Source organism: Xenopus laevis, chromosome 8S, assembly GCF_017654675.1.
Source record: "Xenopus laevis strain J_2021 chromosome 8S, Xenopus_laevis_v10.1, whole genome shotgun sequence".
Classification (NCBI taxonomy): Eukaryota; Metazoa; Chordata; class Amphibia; order Anura; family Pipidae; genus Xenopus; species Xenopus laevis.
The window spans coordinates 11,275,753-11,291,745 of record NC_054386.1 but is presented as its reverse complement, the minus strand read 5'-3'; the positions used below and the strand labels follow the sequence as shown (position 1 = coordinate 11,291,745).

The window sequence follows — 15,993 nt, the reverse complement described above, 5'->3', positions numbered from 1 at the left end:
AATGGTGAAGGCCTGCAGACCCAAACAGTACAGTGTTGCCCATAAGTGGCTCCATTACCCATTATTCAGATTGTTTAAAGAGGTATTGTTCACAACATACTTTTGTACCCCTTATGGTGAAATCAGTGGGGAATAGACATCGTTTAGGCCACCAATAGCAGCCAATCAGCAGGTAAGATTTACTTGCCATGATTTTAGACAAAATAAATGCACAAAAATCAATCAATATTATAGATCTAAGCATCCAGAATCTGCCATTCTGAAACTCTGACTGATGAAAGTAAATAGCAAATAAAGGACAAAGCCAAATGTTTAAGTATGTCAATTTATAGAAGCATACTCGGACAGAATCAGGAAAGTCATTTCAAAATCCCCCCAAAAGAACAGTTTTTACATATAAAGTAGAAAAACCTGAATGAATGTTCAAACAGGGGTCAGTCGCTTGATTTTTATTCATTTTATTTTTATTTGTTTAGTGACATGGTCATCAAAAACACCACAAATTAAAAAAAAAAAAAAAAAAAAAACAGGTCATGAGCTGAATTTACTTTTTGGTTATTGATTCAAGGAACAACTATATTTTGATACTTTTTTTTTTCTTGCTCTAAAGAATAAAAAATATTTTCAGTTTCACTTTCCAACTTCCTGGTTCTTCCAACTGTTTCAGGGTAGTAAAAGAAATTAACAGCCAAGATAAGTCCTCCGTAAAATGAGCTACTGCTTACTTCTGAGCAACTAGCAGGAAGTGGAATGGCTGGCTAGTGCTTGCAAGGATTTTAGGGAAATTTTCATTAAGGGCAACTTTTAAATGCAAATTCCTTCTATATCTATAATTGCAAAAACCTCTTCTTGACTGTCCCCTTTAAAACGTTTCATAAATCTAGACTGAAATTTAAATTCAGTGCCCTGCGCTCAACAGTTCAAGCTATGCAGTGGAAAGCTGGCAAGACAAAATGTTTTTGTTGTAATTTATAGCAAACCGATAAGAGGACACTGAAATTAACTAGTAAGTGCTGTTGAAATTATTACGTTTGAAAAATCCAGGTTCCCAACAAACAGAACAATATACTGCAATGAAACAACAATATGCTGCATTGAATTGGCATGCAGGTTTTGCAACCCAAATACCTTATCCGTTAAAACATTTGGCCAGAGATATTATAATAGAATTCTTTTGTAAAAATTCAGATTTGACAAAAATCAAAAACATCATGCACTGTAAACAAAAAGTTGTTTCTTTCAGTTGTCCAAAATATAAAAGTGCACCTATTGGGGAATTTTTTGTGGCCTCCATTATCCTGCTCCTCTATTGGGGTAAATGACCCCCCCCCCCATAGGTTTCATTTTACATCATATGACTTTGAATTCTGTTCAGCCAAACAATTTTAGGATTGTGCCATATATGAAACAGTCAAAGGCTTTTGGTAAACCACAAACAGAATTCTGGAATTGGCGCATCCCTATACAGGTATAGGATCACTCATCCGGAAACCTGATATGCAGAAAGCTCAGAATTACGGAATGGCTGTCTCCCATAGACTCCATTTTATCCAAATAATGCAAATTTTTAAAAATGATTTCCTTTTTCTCTGTTATAATAAAACAGTAGCTTGTACTTGATCCCAACTAAGATACAATTAATACTTATTGGAAGCAAAACCAGCCAATTGGGTTTATTTAATGTTTACATGAATTTCTAGTAGACTTAAGGCATGAAGACCCAAATTATGGAAAGATCCGTTATACGAAAAACCCCAGGTCCCGAGTATTCTGGATAACAGGTCCCGTACCTGTAATACATAATACAGCTAAAGTGCTTTAAGTAGGATAAATAAATGAATATTTCTTCTTGCTTGTTTACCTCTCCAAAAGCCCCTCTTCCAATTACTTTGATGATTTCAAAGTCGTCCCGGTGAAGCTGTATTCCCTTAAGTAGATCTGTGAAGGGTTTTGCTGTGAGAATGAAAACGGAGACATTAGAAAAATGATCTAAGATGCCTAGGACTACCATACCGGCAATGCATGTAAATTTGTTTCACTGTTACATACAGTATTCTACAAGAAAAGTGTGTCATTAGAACAATGTTTGCATCTTCTAAAAAGAGTATGTTTTTGCGACAATATCTTGTTGGACTTGACTGCTGTTCTCTGTTAATTGCTTAGAGCATCTAAAGAAGTGATCCCCAACCAGTAGCTCTTGAACAACATGTTGCTCACCAAGCCCTTGGATGTTGCTCTCAGTGGCCTCAAAGCAGCTGTTTTTTTGTTTTTTTTTTTGAAGTCCTGGTTTGAAGGCAAGTTTTGGTGGCATAAAAACCAGGGGTACTGCCAAACAAAGCCTCCTGTAGGCTGCCAGTTAAGATAGGGGCAATCAAATAGCCAATCAGAGACTTTATTTGGCATCTCCAGGGACTTTTCATGCTTTTGTTGCTCCCCAGCGCTTTACACATTTTAACGTGGCTCACGGGTAAAAAAGGTTGGGGATCCCTGATCTAAAGACTGGCTTTACCACACTGTGTGTATGGCTACTCATCCCACATCTGGATTTAGCTATGAACATAAATGGCCAAACCGCATTCTTTATTCCTCCACTTGATTTTGTGGCTAGTTTAAAAACAAAATAACTTTTTCTATCTACAGTAATCTTTCTTAATGCTCAAATGTCCAGATCACCAGATTTTTAATCAAAAAAGCTGTAAGATATATCCTTCATGGATGAACTTTTTCTGCTTAGTGTTGTATTAAATCTACTGCTTTCCGTGACAACTAGCATCAATGCAAAATCCTGTGACACAACCTACTCCAGTTAAGAGGATGCACCACTGACAATTACTTTGTACACAATCTTTTCACTAGTGGTAAATCCATGTGCAAACAGTGCTCACATAACAGACCGCATATATTTATATGGCATTGTTTACTTTGAAGATCTGGTTATGGGAGCAGAGGAACTACAGCAACTTTCAGCTTTGGTATTGCCCTCCGACACGGATAGGTGTGGCATTGATAGCACTCCATCGGCCCAAATCAAAATCACGATCATGCTAAAAGCAAAAGCTTCCTAATTTTATCAGTGAAGAAACTGGTGGAATTGCCAAGATGTTAGCCTTCATGGACTATGAATTTTTTCATCAACAAATTCGTAAACACTGAACACAAAAGAAGAGTCTAAACAGTGGCTTATGATGTTTAAAAAGCCTATGCTTGTTTTCATGCCAAGATCTTCATTGCAGTGTTGGGCTAATTGAACAACCTGTTTATTGGATCAGCTGGCACTCATGAGGTTAACTGTCTGTGACTAATCTGCTCATCAAACACACCCTTACAATATTTACTTTCAGTTTTGGTACCATAAAACTTATCTGAATACTAAAAGAATAAATCATAAATTAGGTACAGCAAGCACAATATGGACTTATTACCCTTAGAAGACTAATAAAGCATTATTTTTCCACGGTAGAGCTAGGCTACGAATTGCAAGAAAATGAAAGTCTTCTGCACCTTCCTCAAACATCATCAACTATGCCGCAAGAATGGCATTATTGCCACTGAGATAATACAAGATATGGTGCTGGTGGATTAATAGATCACATTATGCCTACTACAACCTCCTGGTTTCATTCCGTACATTCTTAATTCACCCAAAGTCTACAGCTTCAACCTATTTTCATAATAGCAAGCTCCCTGTATTAAACAGAAGTATTTTATATAATTCCCAATTAAAAAAAAGTTGACAACCTTAACCAATCTGAACACGGCTCACCTCTCTCAGAAAAAAAAAAGTTATGTCCACCGTATCGCAACCAGGAGAAGAGCAGCAAACTGAAAAATTGGATCTGGAGCTCCATCAGCCCTACTGTTAAATGGGTAGTCCCACTCTGATTAAAACTTTTATGGGGGAACGTAATAAAAGTAACGGCAAAAATATTCACAATGTGAAAAAGTTATGCCTTCGGACAAACAAATGTTCCTTTGTGTGAATTTAATATAGTTTTTGCGAACCCGGAAACTGTTTAGCAACCTCTTCTGACGGTGGAAGAAGGTTTGTGAATTTTATAGACTGCGTCGGTGCATAGCAAATGCTTGTCAGTATAAGAGCAGCATATTATTTTCTAGAACAGTACAGTGAGTACAGTCACCCGGCTGTTTTGAAAGTAAGGGTCGTGTGCGGTTCAGTTTTTCCTGATCCACACATCACTAGCCTTAATAGAAAGATAGGAGATAAAAGGTAACAACAATAAGGGTCAGGGCATACGCTCCAATACAGGGAGATAAGCTCGGGCAACTTCGGAAAACAAAGTGCTCTGAGTGCCATCCCGCCATCGATTTACATTCTACCCGGTGGGAGGCAGTTCGGGGAGATTGGTCACCCCCGAAGAAGAGATTTGTCGCCGGTTGACTAATCTCCCCAAATCGGAGCGTGTGCCCTGACTCTAATATTGTAGTCTCAGGGCAATAGTTTTTTTTCTAGGCAGTTGGGGTCATTAACCCCCTTTTTAATGCTGGAAAATAATTTAAAAGACATTTAAAACTTCTGATCAATTGAAATGTTGATAAGAAAACAGGACAATCTATAGCAGGGGTCCCCAACCTTTTTTAACCGTGAGCCACATTCAAAAGCAAAAAAAAGTTGGAGAGCAACAGAGTCATGAAAAATGTTAACAGGGGTACAAAATATGAGCTGAGATTGGCTATTGGTAGCCCTATGTGGATTGGCAGACAACAGGAGGCTCTGTTTGGCATTACATCTGGTTTTTATGCGACCAAAACTTTCCTACTAGCAAGGAACTCAAAAATAAGCACCTGCTTTGAGGCCGCTGGGGGCAACATCCAACTTGTTGGAAAGCAACATGTTACTCATGGTTACTCACTGGTTGGGGACCACTGCTCTATAACATGCTAGTGGGGGAATGTAATCAAAGTATCAAAGAGAAAAATGTTTTGCATAAATAAGATTAGAAATTTGCATTTAGCAATGTAATATTCTTCCTTACACTGTTATTGAATTTGAAATTTTAATTGAGCATTGTTAATATTCATTTTAGCTTTTAGGAAATGCTTGCAGCAAGCATAACCTTTTCAGCAAGAAGTTGTATTACAATATGGCAAATCAAAGCCAAAAGGGCAAATATTCACAAATGTTTTGTGCATACAGTGGCAGCTCGTTTTTGGTATAGGAATATAAAGTTCATAATCAGAACTTATATAAAAGCCACATATTTTTAGAACACTGTAGGAAAAAAAGCTAACTGCAAAGTCATACTATTTTTATTTCACTGTCAACTAAAAAAGATATTTTCCGCATTCTGCCCAAATCCCTCAAACAATACACATTTCCGTAGGTATGCAAGATTTATACAAAAGTATGTGAAGTTCAGATGACAAGATCATTATATGAGACCAGTCACTGATTCATCATGACAATAATTTGGGGAGTGCCCAAAGTGCATGAAATGAAGTCTGTCTGAAACTTTCACTGAGGGAATTTGGGGCAAAGTTTTACAGCAAAGGAATATCAGAAAACGCATGGGTACAAACACACACACACGTATGGAATCTATTTTCTTGGGGTTTTCTTGAGAAGTAATCTTAAATCTAGTAAAAATAGGGTTGTTTTGCCACAAATATTTTGGTGAGAAAAAAATAATTTTTAAAAATCAGAATAACTTGCTTGAAATCAGGGTCATTTTAATAAATGGACAACGGTGGCATTTGCCCAGGGTATCATTTCATCTGGGATAGCTTTTTGCAGGACAGCTGTGTAAATACACTAGCGGAAGTGCCATAGCCTTAACCTGAAACCGATATGCATCAGTCGGCTTTTTTAAAAACCGTGGTGCGGACCATGCCGAAAACGCCACAGTTAAACATATGTGTGTCCATTGCCTAAACAAGACTTTCTATAAGGTGAAACACAATGTCTTAAGCATAGTAGAAACGAAACAACAACAAAAATATAGTTTTAGGGTAGCTCAGTTAGAATCAAGTATAAGGTGTCGCCTAATTTTTACATAGAAAAATAAATCAGTTAAAAATGAAGCACTTTGCGAAATGGCAGCATAATTATTCAGAGATTTCCAGTTAACATTTTGATAAGGCTAGCCACAAACTTCTCATTCTTCCCAAAAGTAGACCTATTCTGTTGATAAGAAGAGGGAAAACTCTTCTTATCAACATCATTGTGACATCATTGGAAGTAGACGTGATCACAAAAAAGGAGTAAAAATTGCTATTGAGAAGACCCGCGGCCTGCGTCTATAGCCGCAACTGGAACTTCTACCTGCAACCCACAGGGTACCGAGGTTTTTGCAGGTAACCCACGGGTACCCGACCCACTGCAGGACTCTACTGTGAAATGAATGACATGGTGATCAGCCAATCGCTGATCGCCATGTCCTCAGTTCTGCCTGCCGACAGCACTGGTCCGCCCCGTGCGCAACCCTACAATTGCTTGTAAGCCAATACCCTAAATAACAATGAGAGAATCTTTACTGATTTGCCAAAAAATTAAACGAAATGCATTGAAGTCTATGGGATTTTTTTTGTGATGGCTTTTTCAATTACACTACAATTTTAGTGCACAACACATTGGATCCTATGGACATTTTTGGCACCAAAACACTGATTTAGGGTAGCTCAGTTAGAATCAAGTATAAGGTGTCGCCTAATTTTTACATAGAAAAATAAATCAGTTAAAAATGAAGCACTTTGCGAAATGGCAGCATAATTTTTCAGAGATTTCCAGTTAACAGGTTTCTTGGCTTATTTTGATAAGGCTAGCCACAAACTTCTCATTCTTCCCAAAAGTAGACCTATTCTGTTGATAAGAAGAGGGAAAACTCCCTGTTATAGGTTCTCATAGGCTGTATAAAGACATGCCATATGTCAAAATTAGCACAAGGGCGCCATTAATATGTGCCAATCAAGGCTCTTTAGCAAAACTAGGCAACATTGTTTTTCAATTGTAATAATTTTTCAACATTGTAATATCCTCCCTTACGCAAAGCTATGTTTTTTTAATTTGATTTTGTGTAAAGTGACTCCTGCAGTAAGATAAAAATACCATTGTTTCAGGAGCGAGTTGCTACAGGCATGAAACACCAATTAGATATGCTTCACATATCAGTCTGTACATCATTAAAAGGCAGGCACTGCCCACATAAACAACATTCTACTTAAACATTGTTAGATTACTAAAGGCAAAACACTCATTGATAAGAGAACACCATGTAAGCTAATTGTTGGTTTAAGGGTCAGGGCACACACTCAGATTCGGGGAGATTAGTAGTCTGGCAACAAATCACCACTTCTTCGGGACGACTAATCTCCCCGAACTAGAATGTAAATCGCCGGCGGCACCCGGATCGCTTAGTTATCCGAAGTCGCTCAAAGTTTTCTCGTGAGGCAACTTCGGGTGACTTTGGAAAACAAAGCGCTCCGAGTGCCATCCCTCCGGCGATTTAAATTCTAGCCGGCGGGAGGCAGTACTGGGAGATTAGTCACCCCGAAGAAGAGATTTTTTGCCCCGAATCGGAGCGTGTGCCCTGACCTTAGAGACTGTTCTATTTAGTAGGCACAATCTATATGGGAAGCACTGAGAAGCTCAAGGCACAGTGCCATAATGGTTTCTGAATGGCTGAAATACATTAACAACTTAACCTGCACAAAACTTATTTGATATATAACAGCTCTACTGACTTTTCATTAAACTGGTGGTTAGTTACAACAGGAAAGGACCAAAATGATGAAGTGTGCACTCCAATATTGGGGAAAGAACACTCAAAGTGGGAGATTCAGTGCAATAAAGTCTAGAGTATCCAATTTGTGGCCTAATCGACTAGAATATATGCAGTGAACTGATCTTGAAATTAACCTTGTTATCTACTAGGGATTATTTTCTAGTATTTAAAAAAATATACATTTCCTTTAAAGGAGAAGGAAAGCTACAGAGGCATGTTATTGCCAATAGATTAGCTGCAATAGTGCAAGATAGAATGCTATATTTATTCTATAGAATATTTTACCATACCTGAGTAAAAAGCTCTAGAAGCTCTCTGTTGGTTTAGTATAGCAGCTGCAATATTAGCTTGGTGTGACATCACTTCCTGCCTGAGTCTCTCCCTGCTCACTTATAGCTCTGGGCTCAGATTACAGCAGGGAGGAGGCGGGGAGAGGAGCAAACTGAGCATGCTCACGCCCAGGGCATGGAGGTTTAAGCTGAAGGCAGGAAGTCTGATACAGAAGCCCATGTGTACACAATAGAAGGAAAGAAATGTGGTGTTTCTTTTGACAGAGGACTCAGAGCAGCATTACTTTGAGGGTTTACTGGTATATTTAGGTGGACCTTTCTGATAAGGCTCACTTAGTTTTAGCCTTTCCTTCTCCTTTAAAGTGACCGAGCCTTTGATGACCTTTTATAGCAATGATGGGAGAGCAAGCCTTTCTTTTTTTAAAAAATGCAGCCAAAAAATACAAGGCTTATCAAAAGAGATGTCTTGTTTGAAAGCAGTACTGATGTTGCTTCACACAGAAATAACTTACAACGAGTATATCCTCTCTGCTTTATAATAACAATCAACCAATATAAGTTGCACATGTACTTGAGGTGTGGTGACCTTGAGCAGGTTGTCACTATACTACTAAATGGAATTGATATATCTGAAGGGCCAATGTAATTAAAGGGCTGTAGAGAGCTCAAGGTGTTACTAAATGTCTGTTTTCTACCATCTTTAAAAATGAAATTGAATGTAACTAAAATGGATACAAGTTGAAACAAGATCAGTTTTTTCAGGTGAATAAATAAGTAAAGAAATGCAGCTCCCTCCCAAAACCCAAGCAAGCTCTCACACTATTATGTATGAGTCACCATGGGACAGAAAGTAATGCGTGGTTGGTGGAGGGGGGGATAGAAAGGGACACCTGCAACAACTTAAAAACTACAATTTTCCCAAATTTTACCTTTTTTTCATATCACAAAGTGGACCCTTTATAGACTATATCACATGAAAACCTACTCAGTAGCAACAAACTACATCAAAAGTAATGGTAAACAGTCCAATTCTATGTTTTGTGGCTTAAATGGGTTGTTCACCTTTGCGTTAACTTTTAGTATGATGCAGAGGGTGATATTCATTTTTTATTATTTCTGGTTTTGAGTTATTTTGTTTTTTCATTTAGTTTCTAAGCTATTCGGCAGCTCACCAGATTGCCATTTCAGCAATCTAGTTGCTAGGGTCCAAATAACCCTAGAAACCATGCACTGATTTAAATAAGAGATTAGAATATAAATAGGAGAGGGGGTAAATAAAAAGAGGAGTAAAAAGAAGTAGCAATAACAATAAATCTGTTGCCTTACAGAGCATTTGTTTTCTAAAGGGTCAGTGACCTCCATTAGAAAGCTGGGAAGAGTCAGATGAGGAAGGAAAGCAAATAATTCATGGAAAAGTTACTTAGTATTGCCATGATATAAAATACTAAAAGTTAACTTAAAAGTGAACCACCCCTTTCATTTTTTCCTGTTTAGTGGGTTCATAATTGCCTCCAATGTATTCCTGTAATAACTGCATGCTTCTGTAAATCAGACTAGAATTGTTGGGAAATTTTTGAGTCTGACCCACAATTATGTGAGGAATCACACTGTGTGCCATTACCCCAAGGTGGCAGTGCCAAAGAGACTTGGAGAGGATACTTTTAGCCAAATATCATGCCTTTTGTTGCCTGCCATCAAGCTGGCAATCGCTTAGGGTTGCCACCTGCCTGCATTTCACCCGGACAGCCCGGTTTTTGGAAGGGCTGCCCGGGTTAAAAGTTCCAGTCCGGATTAGCAAATTAAGAAATCTTGACAAGACCTTGAAATAGAGTCCTGCGCGGGTCCATTTTTTGGAACCCGTACCCGTATGCTTACCCCCAACCCGCATTCTTACCGCTTGGACCCACAATTACCTTATCCGCAACCCTGACCTGCTGACCATCAAGAATCAGAAAGTGCTTTCATTGTAAACCAGAAGTGACATCATCGGAAGTAGGCGTGATCAGAAAAAAAAAAAAAAAAAAGGAGTAAAACAGGAAGTGCTATCATTGTAAACCGGAAGTGACATCATTGGAACTAGACGTGATCCCAAAAAAGGAGTAAAAATCGCTATTGAGAAGACCCGCGGCCATAGCCGCACCCGGAACGTCTACCCGCAACCCACAGGGTACTGAGGTTTTTGCAGGTAACCCACGGGTACCCGACCCGCTGCAGGACTCTACTGTGAAATTAATGACATGGTGATCAGCCAATCGCTGATCGTCATGTCCTCAGTTCTGCCTGCCGACAGCACTGGTCCGCCCCGCGCGCAACCCTAAAATTGCTTGTAAGCCAATACCCTAAATAAAAATGAGAGAATCTTTACTGATTTGCCAAAAAATTCAACGAAATGCATTGAAGTCTATGGGATTTTTTTTGTGATGGCTTTTTCAATTACACTACAATTTTAGTGCACAATACATTGGATCCTATGGACATTTTTGGCACCAAAACACTGGCTAAAAATTTTGCCCATCACTACAACAAGTAGTCAGCTAATGTCCCATGAAGCAGTTTCTTCATCGACCCCCTACATCCCAGGCCTGTGGGATACTGCAGTGAGCAAAATGGGGAGGCACAATTTTATTCAGTGACAGGTGTTTTAACTGCCAGCAGAGAAACCACTACATGTGACCATAGCCTTACCAAAATAGTTAAAAGTAATGGCACACACTGGTTTGACTTGCGAGTTCACCTGCATGGCTAGCTCACCTGGTCACTGGAAATGGTTTGTGGACAGCAAAACTCTGGTATCAGCCCATAATAAAGCTAGCAAATGTCCAGTATGAAAAGGCAGATATATGCACTATTATTATTTTGTCTCATTTAACAAGCTACATAGTCATAGTAAAGGTTGGTCTGTGCTAAATTATCTGCGAGCCTATAAACGGTTAGTTAGGTTAAGGCTAAACTATGAGAATACCTAGCATACACCAAGAAAATAAGAAACCTTTCTCTCGGACTTTCTCACTGTGTGGGTGTAGCTGATCCATTTGGTCATTCTGTTCTGTAAAAGTCAATGAAGGACTATGATGTCTAACACGCCCATACATTGCATTATTCAACATAGCAAAGAGGGAAACAAACGGTCTAGAACAGGGGTCCCCAACCTTTTTCCCCCGTGAGCAACATTCAGATGTAAAAAGATTTCGGGAGCAACGCAAGCATAAAACATTTTCCTGGGTGGTGCCAAATAAGGGATGTGATTGGCTATTAGTAGCCCATATGTGCACTGGCAGCCTACAGGAGACTCTGTTTGGCAGTATACCTGGTTTTTATGAAACCAAAACTTGCCTCTAAGCCTTGAATTCAAAAATAAGCACCTGCTTTGATGCCACAGAGAGCAACATTCAAGGGGTTGCGGAGCAACTTGTTGCTCATGAGCTACTGGTTGGGGATCACTGGTCTAGAACATAGGAGCAAAAAACAGGTTTACTGAAGAACTATAAAAACTATTTCTTAACGTGAAAATGAAGAAGTGAAAATGAATTCACAAGCTGGTGTTTATACAAGGTTTTAGAAAAGTCTTGAACAATGGGAAACAGGCTGCTCCATATTTAATTTAGGCATGAGTTTTTGCAAAAACTGTCCAAACGGATGGCCATTAGAAAATGGAGTTGGCTTACTTATGCTTTGGGCAAACATTTTATTTTTGTACTTTCCCATTAATGAAATGAAAACAAACAAACAAAATCATGGAAAGAAACTCCACTTGCAAGGACAAACACCTAACATTTGCCCAATTTAAATAATTACGTATTTTTTGCTATACAAAGATAAGACTGCAGAACCCTTGACTGGATGTGCCGCTTCAATGGATATTAATAATTTATAATGCAAAATAAATGCAATATCCTAAAAACCAATAGATAATATAACTGACATTGCTTTGTACTGCAGATTTTTAAAGGAACAGTAACACCAAAAAATGTAAGTGTTTTAAAGTAGGGATGCACCGAATCGTCTGAATCTTTTGCGAAGGATTCGTCTGAATCCTTCGCAAAAGATTCTGCTGAATACCGGAGTGGTAAGGGGAAACTTACTTCCTTGTTTTCCCTCCCTGCTCCTAATTTGCATATGCAAAATAGGATTATGTTTCGGCCGGGCAGAAGGATTCGGCCAAATCCGAATCCTGCTGAAAAAGGCTGAATCATGGCCAAATCCCGAACTCGGTGCATCCCTATTTTAAAGTAATGAAAATATAATGTAGTGTTGCCCTGTACTGGTAAGACTTATCGGTTTGCCTCAGAAACACTACTATAGTTCATATAAACAAGCTGCTGAGTAGCAATAGCGGAAACTTAAAAAAGGTTATATGGCACAGGATAATCAGTGGATAACAGATAACTTTACGTTCTACAGAGCTCATCTGCTATCTGTTGTGTAACCTGAGCCTTTTCTCCTTTTAAATGGCTGTCCCCATTGCTACACAGCAACAGTAGTAGTGTTTCTGAAGCAAATACATCAGTTTTACCAGTGCAGGGCAACACTACTTTATATTTTTATTTCTTTAAACCACTTTCCACTAATAGCTGTCCCATGGGATAGTACAGAGCAAGTTCCTTGACTGCTGGGAGGTGTCAGGGATTTGCAGAGCTAAATCAGAACTATCCACAATCCCAAAAAAAAAGAAAAAAAAAAAAAAAGGTATACTAGGGCAGATTTCTACATATTGTGAAGCTACATCTACAAAACTCAAATTGTATACGTTATGGGCTGGGAGTCATTATGCCGGAAACATTCTGTATATAGCGCTGTAGCACAACAAACACGACAGCATCTTAAAATGACTTTATACACAAATGCAGTACAAATACTTTCTAGGTTCATATCCAATGCATTAAAGAAAGAGAAAAAAAAAAAATAGCAGCTTCCTTACAAATCGCACATATCCTGTTTGCTTCCTATGCGGCAGCTGCACATTGGATTTTAAAGAGTTTTTCCCTTCCTCTCTTTCCCGGCCATTATGCCACAGCAAAAATCCACAAAGCATTTGTTCCTTTTCTAAGTTTTGTGCCCCAACCACCCAAAAACCAATAGCTAATTTGACTGTCGTTGATTTCTACTGCCCATTTCTAAGCATCAAGTATCAAACAAGAAATAGGGTGACCATTAAAAAAAGATGATGGAATGGGACACGGAGGATATATTAAAGAGCTTTTGAAAACTGTGGTCGATTTTACATTGGGTATTCCTTACGTACCCTACCATAAATTTTCAGCCTTTCAGAAAGTTATTTTTATTTTGCAACAAAGGTGTATTACCGTGAAATATATCAGAAAACTGGTTTGTAACCTAAGAAGGGCTTAAATAGGCGCACACCCATTCTGAATGTAAATAAAACACAGACATTTAAACATTCCACTCCTAAAGTCAATTATTGTTTTAGGCACAGTCTAAATTTGACTATATTTTTGTATATTATAAACTTTTCTTTTTTTTTTATTTGCAAGCCTCAAAACTGCAATTCTGAATAAAGCACAACAGTGTTAAACAATAAGGAATGGTTTATTTACCCTGATTCGGAGTCCTAGGACAAAAATTAATGTCTCTATGTCAATGGCACAAGGATTCTATAGTATAGGCTATGGCATGAGAGACCATGTTACCACTATTTCACTGTTCAAAACTTCAACCCCATCACAAAAAAAAAAAATATTCCAAATCCTATTTTATCATGTTAGTCAAGCAAAATGAACTTTAATTACACTGTTTAATTTGAATCTTGTTTCCATCAGTCTGGGAATTCATAATTATAGTAAGCAGGCAGCAGCCATTTTGTGAACAGTGTTATCAAGGCAAGTCTTTGTGCACCAGAATGGGGGACCTGATGTCGATCCCCATGCACTGGCTACACAATTAAATGGTGGGAGAACAGGGGGAATGTGGGGAGAGCAGTGACATCTAGGAAGTGCTGAATGGAAAGTGAAAGTAATTGCTTGTCCTGCCTCTATGCCTTAGGCATAGAGGAGGGGCAGGCAATATTTGATCGACAGCTGAGATTTTAAATGAGTTTACAACAGCTATGAACTCTTAAAAAATAAATTGGATTTCATGTTGAAATTGAAAAGGACTTTTATTATAGAGCTTTTTATGTCTGGGTGACAGGTCCACTTTAAGCGAGAAAGTGCTGTGCTACACAGGCGGAACTTGAGAAGCTCATGGGTTACAAGCAAAGCCAAACTCAACTGCCAGGAGTTTACAATACCACCCAGTACATGAAGCCACCTGTATTTACAAGTATCATACCTTACACTTAATTAAATAGTAAACTGAAAAACACCAATTATTTCCATAATAGGCAACTAATGGTGGTGTATATGCACAATGCAAAAGTCACACAATGGTGCCCAGTGCTTTATTTTTTTCACAAGAGTATCAGGGACAATAATTAGATTCCCATAATCGGTTCAGCTAGTAAATATGGACATATGTATTTCTTCTACAAACATATTCCTAAATGCAGAGTTTAACGTTTACAATATGTTCCAACACACTTAGCTGTATCTAGCAGGGCTCTTTTAAGGCCCCTCTATCCATCAGTTTTTAGATGCTCCATAATAAAACTTGTTTCCTCAATCATTTTTCCCCCATGCAATTTCAAAATCAGGGAACATGGATTCAGATAGATGATAATACTCAGTGCCCAACAGACCAGACGGGCCATTTAAACGCAATCACACAGGTATCAGATGGATGTGTGCCGCAGTCTGTTTCAGACTTAAGATGGCCATAGACATTATTATTATTCACATGTATTTTTAGAGCGCCAACATATTGCTCAGTGCCGTAAAATGAAGTGCTTATACAAAGAAATCACACGAATTACATACATATAACATACAGAGTTTCATACATAACAACCAGTACCGGTACAAAAGGTGAGGAAGGCCCTGTGCAAAAAAGCTTACAATCTAAAGTGGAAGGCAATGAGACAAGGTGTGGGAGTGGGCAAGATCAGAATTAAAGGTGGCCATAGACGCAAAGATCCGCTCGTTTGGCAACATCGCCAAACGAGCGGTTCTTTCGACGATATGCCATTAACGAGCATGGCTATATCGAGGGCAATCTGATTGTTCGGCCGTATGATTACGATGTGCCATGGGCTCCGGCGGGTCAAAATCAAACCTGACCAAACGACCGATCTCCGCCGAACGAAAGATGTCGGGACACACCACACACGATCCCAAAATCATACGAATCCTCGATTTGTACGATAGGATCTGTGTGTCTATGGCCACCTTAAGTGGGTGATAGATGTAGTATTGTATGTGGTATTGTGTTTTGTAGCAAAATAGAGTGAGGGTAGGCTTATATAAATAAGTGTGTTTCATGAGATCTTTTGAAAGCAGAAAAGTTGGGAGAAAGTCGGACAGACTGTGGGAGATAAATCCCAAGGAGAGGTGCAGCCCTTGCAAAGTTTTGAATGTGAGCATGTGAAGAGGTAATGAGAGAAGAGTTAAGGAGCAGGTCAGTAGAGGAGTGTAGTAAGTGGTTGGGTTAGCATCTAGAGAGGAGTTCAGAGATGTAGTGAGGGAGTTATGAACTGCTTTGAATGTCAGGGTCATTAAAGGGATACTGTCATGGGAAAAAAAATTATTTCAAAACGAATCAGTTAATAGAGCTGCTCCAGCAGAATTCTGCAATGAAATCCATTTCTCAAAAAAGCAAACAGATTTTTTTTATATTCAATTTTGAAATCTGACATGGGGCTAGACATATTGTCAATTTCCCAGCTGCCCCAAGTCATGTGACTTGTGCTCTGATAAACTTCAATCACTCTTTACTGCTGTACTGCAAGTTAGAGTGATATCACCCCCTCCCTTTCCCCCCCCAGCAGCCAAACAAAAGAACAATGGGAAGGTAACCAGATAACAGCTCCCTAACACAAGATAACAGCTGCCTGGTAGATCTAAGAACAACAC

The 15,993-nt window shown here is 38.8% G+C and overlaps 1 protein-coding gene across 7 annotated transcripts in view; it reads right to left on the bottom strand.

The window, feature by feature from the left end:
- Positions 1 to 15,993, bottom strand: part of LOC108699771 (serine/threonine-protein kinase MRCK beta-like) — a 93,899-nt gene that overhangs the window by 60,765 nt on the left and 17,141 nt on the right. For all 7 annotated transcript variants that reach the window (XM_041575004.1, XM_041575005.1, XM_041575006.1 and 4 more), the window contains exon 2: positions 1,862 to 1,953. In XM_041575004.1, coding sequence (XP_041430938.1) covers positions 1,862 to 1,953 — 92 coding nt within the window. The remainder of the gene's footprint in view (positions 1 to 1,861; positions 1,954 to 15,993) is intronic.